This window comes from Branchiostoma lanceolatum, chromosome 7, assembly GCF_035083965.1.
Source record: "Branchiostoma lanceolatum isolate klBraLanc5 chromosome 7, klBraLanc5.hap2, whole genome shotgun sequence".
Taxonomy (NCBI): Eukaryota; Metazoa; Chordata; class Leptocardii; order Amphioxiformes; family Branchiostomatidae; genus Branchiostoma; species Branchiostoma lanceolatum.
The window spans coordinates 7,602,612-7,615,146 of record NC_089728.1 but is presented as its reverse complement, the minus strand read 5'-3'; the positions used below and the strand labels follow the sequence as shown (position 1 = coordinate 7,615,146).

At 39.3% G+C, this 12,535-nt stretch overlaps 1 protein-coding gene across 2 annotated transcripts in view; it reads left to right on the top strand.

Moving 5' to 3' along the window:
* LOC136438960 (enhancer of mRNA-decapping protein 4-like) overlaps window positions 1-12,535 on the top strand; it is an 89,031-nt gene that overhangs the window by 59,079 nt on the left and 17,417 nt on the right. For both annotated transcript variants that reach the window (XM_066434024.1, XM_066434023.1), the window contains exon 11: window positions 10,298-10,376. In XM_066434024.1, the coding sequence (XP_066290121.1) occupies window positions 10,298-10,376 (79 nt within the window). The remainder of the gene's footprint in view (window positions 1-10,297; window positions 10,377-12,535) is intronic.

Below are 12,535 nucleotides of genomic sequence, written 5' to 3'. Positions count from 1 at the left end.
ATTCAACAGAAGTACATTTTGTATTCCAAGCTTGACATCTGAAACAGTCCCTTTATGCTACTCTAACATTGATGAACAGAGTGTGAAAAGCTGAGTTCCCTAGAGTCGGTATTGATAATCATCTACAGGTCGTAAAGGAAGTAGTGTTCCCCCATTGCACCAGGAAACAACATGGCTGCCAAGTCTATCTTAACGTCTCATATCGGCATGTTGGAAGTGAGCCAGCATGTTGTGTGCGGTGCGGAAACTTTGTCTTCAAGGCAGATTAGCTGTACGCCGCAAAAACACAGTGATGTACGAAAGATCCTCAGGCTATTCCAGAGGCACCTGCAAGACGTTGTGAATGCAGCTAGATAATGTAACGTATGTGAGTCAAATGATAAAACCATGCTTAGTATTCAATCAGACATACTAGATACATCTGATTCAGCTTCTTCTACTTTAATTTAACCTTCTCCCTGCTACCTAACTCTGTAACCAATAGAGAATTGGGTGCCAAACGGCTACTTCAGTGTGCTATAGGTTAAAACTAACTGTGGGGAGTTTTCACAAGCTTTTCATGTGCTTGAGATAGATGGTGAGGTTCTTTTTTCCTGGATCTGCAGAAGGGAACAATGTTGCAGTTTTCTTCAATGTGAACCTCACTCAGCTTTCATCTTAAACTTAATCTGCTATAGTGAAGGAAACAAATTAACCTAACGTCATGTTGTCTCTGTGTTTTGTTTTTCTTCAAATAGTCTTTGCAGGCAAGTTTGTTTATGTGGCAAAATAAGGAGACAGCAGTCAGTGATATAGCATGAATATCTACAGTTTATCTGACCTACTGTGTATTTAGATCTAACAAGTCACCACCTGATGGCTGTCTCCAGGTTCTGTCCCTCTGTGTGTCCCGGAAATATGCTTGTTGGGACGGATCTGAACTTCATGACATGAAACTGATTAAAATGTATTTGTGAGCTTAAATTGAAATGACAGATTTAACAACGAAAATCAACAACATAAGGCTTCCAGATAATGAGTGGGGTGGGAAAATATTTAAAGCTATAGACAATCCAGCTAGTAAAGATTGGAGAAACACCCTCCCCCCTCTACAAAATGAGTTCTTCTCGTACGGTGGTGGTAATGCTGACAATGAGACAAAATGCCGCTGGATAAGCCTTGTTTATTCAACGCCCATTGACTGATCGCTTGTGGCGTAGTGCTTGTTAGATATGTATCAGCTCTGTGCATTTTATTCCGAATGTGAGAGAATTCTGATCACGTTTAACTCTATGCATGAAAGGGCAGCATTACAACAAGCAGGTAAAGAAGTTTGGTACACATTCAGAAGGTTAAATTTAAATTGACAATTCTGTACCAATTGAAAAGTTCAAATGTGTAAGTTTGGCTGGAAGCAACATGTTGTATAATGCATTATTATAGTAGGCCCATTATGGATTAGCTTTTAGTTTTGCATATTTCAAAATCAGCAGATTGAAGCCAGGGGTGGTCCCGTAATGAAAGCTTTTTGAGGATATGAGTATAGCCCACCCACCTAGATTTTCAAGTGTTCATTATAATCCTAATTTACTCTATGAATCTTACCTTTGAAGGGTAAGGATTTCGCACATGTAGATAATGTATTGTATGAAAATATCTCGTCCTGTAATTAAATGTAACTTAGAATTAAGTATTCAAACTGCGTATACGGAATGTTAAAAGTTTGCGCTGTGTTAAATTTAGTATATATTTTTACCCTAAGACATGGCATTGATGCCGGTCACGTCAGGACTATAACTCAGCCAGGTAATCAGGGCAGGGAGTAGCTAGTTGGCAATCAGACCCACCTGCAGGCTGACCTCCGACCCTTAAGCACTTAGTAGCAGCCTCAGAAACCTCCAAATTCATTCATTTACTTACAGTTCAAATAGCTGGGTGATTGGGACTTTACAAGTTCTTTTAAGGTAGGAGTTTTTTTACTCCACATTGATGGCTTGCTGGGCCTATGTGCTATCCCATGGGTCAACTGGTTGATGACCTCTGACCTCCTTCCATTCATAGCAGCCTCTCAGAGGGGAAAAGATTTTGAACATGTTTTCTAGACTGGAATGAAGTCTTTTGAACTCTGACAGCCTCTGATTACATTTAGACATCTTTAGATTTTGCAATCATTTTGACGTCGCGAACACCTGTATTTTCACCGTCTGACAAGGTGTGATGTCCTATTTACCCGTCGGTACGCAATTTACCCCGCGCATCTCTTCCCTAACCTTCTGCCCTTGGCTGTGTCACTTTCAGTTGCCCTCAAAATTTGCTGGAAGCTTTTTGCTTTTATGCTTTTTCCGTCTCTGACCCTCGCTGCCGGGCACGTCCCCTGTGACACTTATTTTCAGGGTGACTCAAACCAGTTGAATATTCCTGGAGAACGTGATCAAAGAGCAACAAGAATTCTGTTTTTCAGAACTATATATTCCTTTTAAAGTATGCTATTATTTTGTCTCTTCTCCACAAGAGGAGTTGAAGCATCCAGGAATATTTAGAAAAGACACAAACAGAACCGACATCTCCTGTAATGAATGGACTATAACAAATTGAATCGAAGTGGCTAAAAACATTACCCTGGCCAGAAGCTGTTATCATACATATGCAGTGACCCGTGCCCTGCCATCCTTCAGGCTGCCATTACCGAGATGGTAGAAACTACACCCTGACCCTTGGTAATGGCCAGGGCGGTGAGGCTGTAGGCATGCAGTCCCAGCCCTCCACTACCACTGAATTATGGCCCTTTTTAAAATGGTAGCTGCAGATATTTGTCAGAGCCTAGCCTGCCAGTGTAAGGAATGGGGCATCCCGAAGTAGCCTCTCTTTGAAGCGGTAATGCTGCGGTGCCGATGTTAATCTTGCCGGAAGTTGACTCTTCGTGCAAAACTATATGATCTATTGTTTTACTTTTAACACTGATTTAGTTGTATCAGCCAGTAGGCAGCAAGCCGTTTCCAGCACCTTGATGATATTTCAACACATCCAAATGTCAACATTATTTCCCACTGAATTCAAGAGCTTTTCTGATTACAAAAGGAATACTGATTGTAGTACAAAATTCGATGCTACAGACATTGTTGCCTCACAGAGCCTTTGAATAAAAAATGATTATGGAATAAGATTGTTCTTCTTGGCAAAATATATTGTTCTTTGATGTGCAGCTGATGATGATTTTCATGCCCCAATTTTGTGTAAACCTAATCTTATTCATTCATTTGATGATCGGTGAAAAAAAAGAACACCAGCACATACTTTTTAATGATCAAGTCATAATTCACACGTCATAATTCACACATCAATTCATAATTCTCATACTGTTATTATACTTCTGTAGTTTGAAGCTTTACATCCAAGGTTAAGTCAGAACTTCTGGTGCTCTGTTACCCTGCACAGACCTTAATCTCCAAGTCATAATGTATGAAATATAGGTCCCAATACTGTCCGGTATAAGTACCCATCCATCCTGGTAGAAATATGGTGGGCCCCAGGTCACAATAGATCCACGGCCCTCCAGCCCTGGCCGTACAGGTGAGGACACTTCATCAAACATGACAAAACTGTCCTGCATGCAAATGAAAACAACCGGGAATAACTCACTGCTGGTCTACTGTTCCTCCTTGGTGCTGATTTGCCATCACCCACTTGGAAATGACTGGTTCTTGATAAAATGTTTAAGCTTTCTTCACTGACAATGCTATTTGATTTAGTCTAGCTCTCTAATTTTGATTTTTTTTAACTTCTAATCTTGGTTTTATAATTGACCTAGTTTTTAAGAATTAGATCACTTATGTATGGGATTTGCCGAATCTGTCGGGTCAATTTCAAATTTTGCATCAAACCCAAGCGAGTCAGGTCAATCACAAGGAAACAGCCAGCAGAGGTATTGACCACTGTAAAGGTCAACCTAGAATGCAAAATTGTGTTTATCAGAATTGGGAATTGCTGCATGGTGTTTTTCATTGTGATTCATCTGACAATTCCAGTGCAAATGAGGTCTTCACAGAACATTGGCTCTGCTACCTTAGGTCAGAACCATTCTATATTGACCATTACAATGAAGTTCTCACAGCAAGTCCCAATGGAGACATTCAATTGTTACATATGTAGTATTGTGTCTTTATTGTGTACAAAACTTAGGTGTCATAAGTAAAGTGGGCATCTCACTGGATTTAGCACCCCCTAATGAATGCCTTGCGCAATTTGCCGCAGTCCTGTAAAATACTCTTAATCTAAGATTTCATGCCATGCAATTATGATAAAACCATAGTTACCATACTAACATTTCTAACCCTCACTATAATTGTCTAAGTTTTTGAAAACTTAAGCATACAATATCATTTGTCGCTAATTTTTTGGATAGTGAAGATTTGTTTGCCTGCCTGCTTGTTTATGATATCCATTAGTAAAATACATCATAGTTACTTCATTTTGTATTCTTCATGGAGTTCTATACGACTGCTATTTACAAACATAGATACATTGTACAATTACAAGTACACATTGCTCTACCGTAATCAACCTTTACTAAAATGATAGCTAATTGAGGCCATACAATTACAAAGCAAACGGAACATTTAGAACTAAGATGAAATGTCACAGAAAGGCACATATTTCTGCCCTGGAATATTTGAACGGTGTCTGCTAAAACTCAAATTAAATACTCTCTTATTTCCAGAAGGCGGGATGTCCCTGTAGGTTAACTGGTAGCAGCCTCATAGTTGAGCTCCTGGTTCCAATCAGTTGGAAACTGGGAGATCCTGGTTCATTCTTGGGTCAGGACATCTTGGCTGGGGCTGCACTTATCTTTCAAAATGGAGGTAAAATCGAGGTCCCATGTTTGAGGAGGTGCCTTGAGCATGTTAAAGGAGAAGAGCTAGCAACCCCTCCCTGCAAAAATATACCCTGCTACTGAAACAGCAAGGAAATTTACTGCCTTATGTGCCACTTGGCACTACAAGGGTCTGAACAAACGAACGAACAAAATAATTTCCAGTTTCCCGAAGACACACTTCCTCACAGTACACCCAGGTCCCAGAATTCCCCATGTACATCTGTTCAGCACAACTCAATTCTTGCGGTAATGGGTTATTCATCTGGGCCATTATGTTGCCATGCCAACTTGCCAATCGTATTGATTTGCCACTCACCGAGGGATTGGGAAATGTCTGCATGGAATTAAAGCCTACCGTACACAGGATTACCAATAATAAACTTTGTAACAGCCATTGATTTCCTTTAATGTGGGAAATGCCGTCCTGTGTAGAGATATCCCACTGGTGGGATGGCGCGGCCTTTTCCTATCGCTCTTTCTTCTGTCTTAGTCTGTTGTCTGCCCTCAACTTAGGTTCATTTTAGTACTGTAAATATGGAAAGTTGTGCTTTGGTTTTGTTTTTGCAGCTTTTGCGGTGACCTTAAAACCTCAAATTTAAAAATTTATGATTTCCCCCCCTACCGCAAAACAAAAGGGTATCACACAAATGAGGATAAACATTAGTTTGTTAAAAAAGATTCCTCTTTAGAGCAAAAGTGAAAGTTTTGCTGTTCTAAGAAGGAGCGTATAGCAGCTTCTGAATGAGTGTCTGAACATGTACAGTGTCTTTAATATGCCCCAGCATTTCTAATGTCCTCCTTTTTCTCACGTCAATACCTCATTGGGGCCAATTACCCGTCTTAACCAGCTAAATCTGAAGGGTAAGTACCAGCCCCAAGACATGGGAAGGAGGCATACATAATTCATGACTCCTGCCACACCCAACAGGTCACAGCTAGTGCTGATGAATCTCTTTTTTTTCTGTCTTTGAAAATGTTACAGTACAAAGTATAATGAGGATGTCCTTAATTACGGGCTTACAAAAATCATTTTTTATAGAGAAGGACAACGTACATAGTAGTCACACTTCTGTAATCAACTGTTACTACTGCATAGCAATGAAATGGAAATGGAGAAGAAAATCATGAAAATTCATTCATTCACTTCTTGAATTATCCTGTGCCAAAGTCTGCAACACAAAAACCCCTGAAGTTTCAAAGAGAGCTGCTTGAGGGTCCAAACTTGTTCTAACACAACATCTATCCACATGACTTGTACTACCCAACAACCATGACCATAGCTTGCCCAAAACATAAGATAAAAAAAGGAGGTACTCTGGCAGTACCAAGAAAAGCCACCAGGGGGGCCAAAATCTAATCATTTCTTTTATAGTACAAGACTTAACCACAGACCAAATTTCTTGACAATTCATCCACAGCTTCTTGAATTACGCTGTTCAACCACATAAACATACATACAAACACTGCCAAGAATATAACCTTCTTTGCAAAGGTAACAATGGGCAAGGATGAAGGCAATGCATGCATCATGTTGTTTTCATGGAAGTCATGGTGTCATTGAATCATAACCCATGAAGGGCATTGACTGCTCTAAACAGTACTTTTCCCCTTTTCTTCACTAATCTACCTCCTGCACAAGTATGCCGGGCAGACCTTTCAAACAAGATTACCATGGGACTCTGTCACAGCCATTCCAACCCCCTTTACAAGGTTACAATGGATCTACATTAAGTGAGCTCGTGCACCATTTAGCCAGTCTCTGGAATGGCAAGACTGAGCTGTTGGACCCATTAAGAGAGAGGAGACTATCACTGATTATGTCCCAATGGAGACACAAGGGAATTAGCCATTTACAGAAGGCTAAATCACATTGCCAATATTCACTAGTTATCTTCTCCCCAAATCTTAATGTCGGAAGCCTTAAGCCATGAAGGGAGTTAGTTAAACATCCAGATTGGGTAGATGGAGAGTCGGACTACAGGGGTCCTGCAAGATGCATTACTCAACACTAATCCTGGGTAAGCCTGTCCACTGTGGAGACACAGTGTTTAAAGATGACATGTAGTTCAGGATTATCTAACTCAAGAGTAGTGAAGTGGAGCAAAGACTGAAATTTCGTTTACCATGGAGAAAAAGGATTTTTCTGAGTTTTGTTTACTTGTAATGAATGTTTTTATCATCATTCACCTGAATATACCATTATGTCAGACTCTCTTCTGTGACCAGCTTGAAACCGTAATGAAGAATTTTGTCTGACCAGGTACATGAAGTTATGTTTTTGGGTCTAGTGAATGTATGTTTAACCATCTACATGTAAATGCACTGTATCAAGTCCTTAGTCTCTCTCAGTACTGCAACATTTTCACATTTACTTAAATTGCTTTCAATTTACCAAAGGTGCAGGCTGCCAATATTCTCCAGTAAAGCAGTGATCATCAAAAAGAAACGGGCTTTTCACTCTAATTCCTCTGGTATTGAGTGTTATTCAGCATAATCCCCCGATGGCTGTTAAGCATTACAGAGTTAGAGATCCACTATCTCCTTATCAGGAAATAAATCTTGATGGCTTTGCATATTTATTATGCACATCACTGTAAGATTGGGGTGTTGTTTGGTACTTTATCATATCCAATCATCACTAATTTTCCCTGAGTGGGTTGTTGTTTTTGGTAACTGTTACGGCAGCTGTGATTGTGAGATAGCCATGCAGTTGCTATAAAAGAATGTAACTAGACGTATATTGTAGTCACTGTGAATGACTGTTTTATTTCAGTCCCAGTCCTATTACCAGTATGCCAATAAAAACATGATAGTTTCTGTCTCCTATGTGTAGTTTGTCCATAAATTATATAGTTATTCGATACAAAGAAAAGGTAGTCGTAAAAATAGCTAGACATAAGTGTGAAGTTAAAGAACTTTTAAAACTTAAAAATGACTAAAGTAAGGTAACAGATAACACACTCACTGTGACATGGTGCTTTGGTTTTTGTTTGAAAAAAGGAGATATTATTTTGTGTGTTTGTTTGTGTTTCTAGGTATTCGTGGTCAGCATAACTTAAAACTTGTAATGATGTTTAGTAAGATCTTGGGAAAACGAATGTCATATCCGTTGTGGTAGCTTTCCCTATAATACTGCAGCAGAACTTCCGGTTTTTATAACTTTTGTCCTGGACATACTATGGTCTTGTTGTTGTAAATTCTTTAAAACTTTTGAGTTGCTGCAGTGATAACAACTCAGTTCCCACATTAGCAGCTCATGGAGTTGTGATGATAGAATAATGCTTAATGTATTCAAGTGCACAGTCTAGAAATTGCCTTCAGGGAAAGATCAATGATAAAGTACCCCTGTATTGACTTGGTGGCAGTCATATCATGAATACTTTGATGGCCGGCCATGTAACCATCAGTGGGGCCGTGTCTTATTTAGGCTGGTTGTCTAGCCATGGTAGCAGGTAATGTGCTGACTGAACATCCGGGCCTTGCCTTGTATTGATTGATTTACCATTCAATATCTACAGATCTGCAGACCACCTGTACCCTGAGTTCCGGTTGACCAGCAGCCCTTCCTTCTGGCTCTGTCACCATCTTATATCTAAAATGCTGGTACAGGATCCATCCTTGGTGCTGATTGGCTATCACCTAGACTTTTTGTATGATATCCCTTCTGATTAGCATCTCTCCTTGGTTTTGATTGGCCATTGCTGATTTTTAACTCTTGGTTTGGTGTCCTGTCCTTGGTGCTGATTGGTCATCTCAAACAATAAACTCTTGGTACAATACCCCTCCTTGTTGCTGATTGGCCACCTGTAACACCACCTATACTCTTGATATGGCATCCTTTTTTTGGTGCTGATTGGCCATATCTCATCTAAAATGTTGGTATGGCATCTCTACTTGTAGCAAATTGGCCATCGCTAATTTCAAACTTTTGGTACAATACCTCTCCTTGGTGCTGATTGGCCACCTCTAACTTAAACTCTAATTTCAGACTCTCGGTGTGGTTTATCTCACTTAAACTCTTGGTGCATTGGTGCTGATTGGCTATCTCACATTCAAACCCTTTCCTTGGTGCTGATTGGCTATCTGTCACTTAAACTCTTGGTGAATTACCTCTCCTTGGTGCTGATTGCCTCTCTCACTTTAACGTCTTGGTACATTACCTCTCCTTGGTGCTGATTGGCTATCTGTGTATCAAACTCTTTGTGTGATGCCTCTCCTTGGTGCTGATTGGCCATTTCTAACTTTTTACTGTTTTTATAGTGCCCCTACTTGGTGCTGATTGGCCATCTCTGACTTAATACTTTATTACAGTAGCCTTCACATTTTGCCAATAGTAATTACATTACGCTCACAAGATCCAAGTTAAGCATTCTTTCAGAGTGATGAGTGTCATTTTTCTCTTCTTTAGAACTGTTCAGGTAGTGCAAGATGTAGGTCTTACATATGTCATGTCTGTGACCATCCATATTTTACGGGAAGATAATCATCCCAACATCCTGTGATAGATGGTGTAGGGGTGACATCTTTGCTACCTTATCTGTCTCCATGGTTAGGGACGGATTGTGACGGATGCCAGGGTTGGAGATGTATTTGTATCATTTTATTTTCAAAAGCAACAGTTTGTTCGTTTTCTTCGTTTGTCATTCTGCATTTCATTGACCCACTTTTTTGTAGAAATGACTATTTTTCAATTGTCCATAAGTTCACATTTAGTTGCTCAATTTCTACAAGTCAAGGTTTATTGCATAGCAGTTGTAACAGGAACAATGTGAGACAAAACCTTGTATAAGGCTACTGGCTAATTACATTAATTTAGCAGAATCTACTTGTAGATTTTAATCTATACAATATTGACAGTGACACGATGACATGATGTATGTGTACTGCACAACTATTATGTTGACACTCTTAAGTCTTCATTTTAAGATTTCTTTTTAGCTATATATGAATTTTCTTAGATATTTAGAGATTACGTTGGGACATGACATAAGTACATGAAATGTCTCTCTACTTGTCTTTGACAATGTTGCTCTAGTTTTACACTTGATCATCTGCATCAATTTGATCCTTTCTTCCTTATAAGTAGGACATGTCATTAAAGAATGGTATTCATCTTCACATGACCACCTATTTTAGGATTCTTTTGATGTCTTTCTCTTAAGCATTGCTACAATTTTCACTGTTCAAATTTGTTAATTACTCATCAAACCATGATCTTCCCCTACATTCCTACAGACCAGTGACGTTAAGGGTAATAGCAGACACAATAAGACCACTAAGGGCTTGCTCTACATGACACCTGTCAAAAGACTTATCGATTTCTCCATACCATCCAGACATTGATCAGTGTGTTCATTTTGTTTGACAAATAAGAAAGTATTGCTTGACTTGTTGTGCCATAAATCTCAATACAATTCCCATTCCTGTTTTGTGTTTGTTCTGCAGTGCTGAAGAAGAGCCATGTCTGAAGGCCTGCATGGACCTGTCTGCATCTTACCTGGTCCTGTCAGACATCACAAGAAAGGTGGGTACTGGAAACGGCTTTGTAGCTGCTACTCTTTCTCAAAATCCCAACAGTCACATCAGGCAACAGGCACATCGGGGAAAGTATATCATAAACAACACTTTTCTACTACACTAGACTAAGTCTACTATTACACAAAAGGAACAGCTACTGATCCTCATATCCTTTTCTGTCAATCATTGATATATGATAGTCCAATGACCAAAAACATACGTGTGTACCAATGCTGACAGTACCACAGAACTAGCAGATAATAAGTGGTATTGCATAACAGCAAAAAAAGGGCTGTATATACTACACTTTTGAATCTCCTTTACTCAAAAGGACCAGGTCCTAATCCTCATATACACACGTTTTTCAGACAATCAATAATGCATGTGTGTGTCAGTTTAATGACCATAAACAGATTTTTGCACCCACAGGACAAGCAGAAAATATCTGCTTATGTACCTCTAATAATACCCTTGATTTTGCAAGGTAGATATTCTGTTTAAGATTCTCAAAAAAAACTATAGTAACTTGACATATGCGCATATTGGATTTCTCCAATTGCATCTGTGGTGGACACCTCCTTCCCCTTACATATTGCTTTAGTCGGTAGCCGGCACTTTATAGCCACCTTTTGATTGAGTGCAATAACTCAAGATTTCAGAACGGCTTAATTGCCTCGACAAGAAGGAAATCACCCTGCTCCAACATAATGCATATTTTTTACGTGCCCCTTCCCTTCACTTTTATCACTTCCTCCATCCGCTCTGCCCCGCTGACGCACATAAACTTGCTGAGTGTGATCATCACAAGAAAATGCGTGCCGCGTTTATTGCCCGCTGTTTTACCATTGGTCACCATCTTTAAGTGCGATGCAAGACGGTAATGTCACTTCACCGTTTTAACCTTTGCATTGTAAGCAGCGGGGGAATTATTGCGTTCGGCTTAATGGAGTATCCTGTGGCTTGTAATGAAGCTACCTGCAAGACGTTGATGATATAAATTCACTGAACTCTGACATTGCGCCGGTATGAAGGTATTGTGGAGCGTGCAATGGCACTCTTAAAACTTATGAAGGCAATTCAAACATCTGGGGGTGAGACAGGTCTTTTGTTCCTGCTTCTATGCAACTTAAAGAGGCTAACAAAGAGTTACTGTGCCTCCCATTCACAGGTAATGTAATTCTCTCATATGCAACATGAAGTGCTAAACCTACAGTGTAACAAGCCTCTAGTTTGAACAAACTGTGTCGAAATCTGGCTGCGTAATATACTAGAGTACTCCGCAGGAATAGGACTTTAACTTTAAAACAGACAGTTGGCAAATGTTTCATGTGAGTATAAAGTTGTCTTTCTATTTTGAAGGAATACCTTGAAGTCCTTAATATGAATATTCTCCATTCAAAAATCAGTAAAGTAAAAAAAAGGTACATGAAATTGTTGAGGTTTATATCAAGTTTATAGGTCACAATTTTAGCTATTTGCTTAAAACCAATAGGCAATGACCAAGGTGGAAAGAGTGTAAAATATTGAATGCCTATGAGGCCTTTGGTTCAACCACTCGACTGATGTGGTCCTGTTATAGTTCTGTGTCTGTACTATTATAATTCTGTGTCTACAATCCACCTCAAAGGACTGTAGACACTATTGTGCAGCAGACAGAAATATTACCATAATTATAGTTCTTTGACCATTTGGCTGTAATGTATGTTTAAGACATACTATCATTCTATTGGCCGCAATGCAATATGATGTAAATCAGTAAAAGTATTTTTACTAGAATTCCAATCATAGCATATTGGACTATGAAATGACTTTTGATATCAAATACCCAGGTTCGAATATCAGTATTTATTGCACAGTTGGAACACTGAAACATGATCCATAAGACTAAGAAGTGAATCTTAAGCCCAAATATCTTGCGCTGCTGTTTTGACAGTGAAAATTTTCCTTGTCTTTTCTCAGTCTGTTAGATTGTGGCGAATCAAGAAGAAGAAAAATCAGCAAGACAAAGGCTTACACAGCTCTTAGCTAATTATTAATTGAGATTTACCATGTTTGTTGAATCATTGACATAACTGGTGATTATTACCTCTTTAGCCTTGATGTCAACTTGGAGACCAGACTATACGGTTTGATCCACTCACACAGGGATGGACCCAGTTTCTTTTT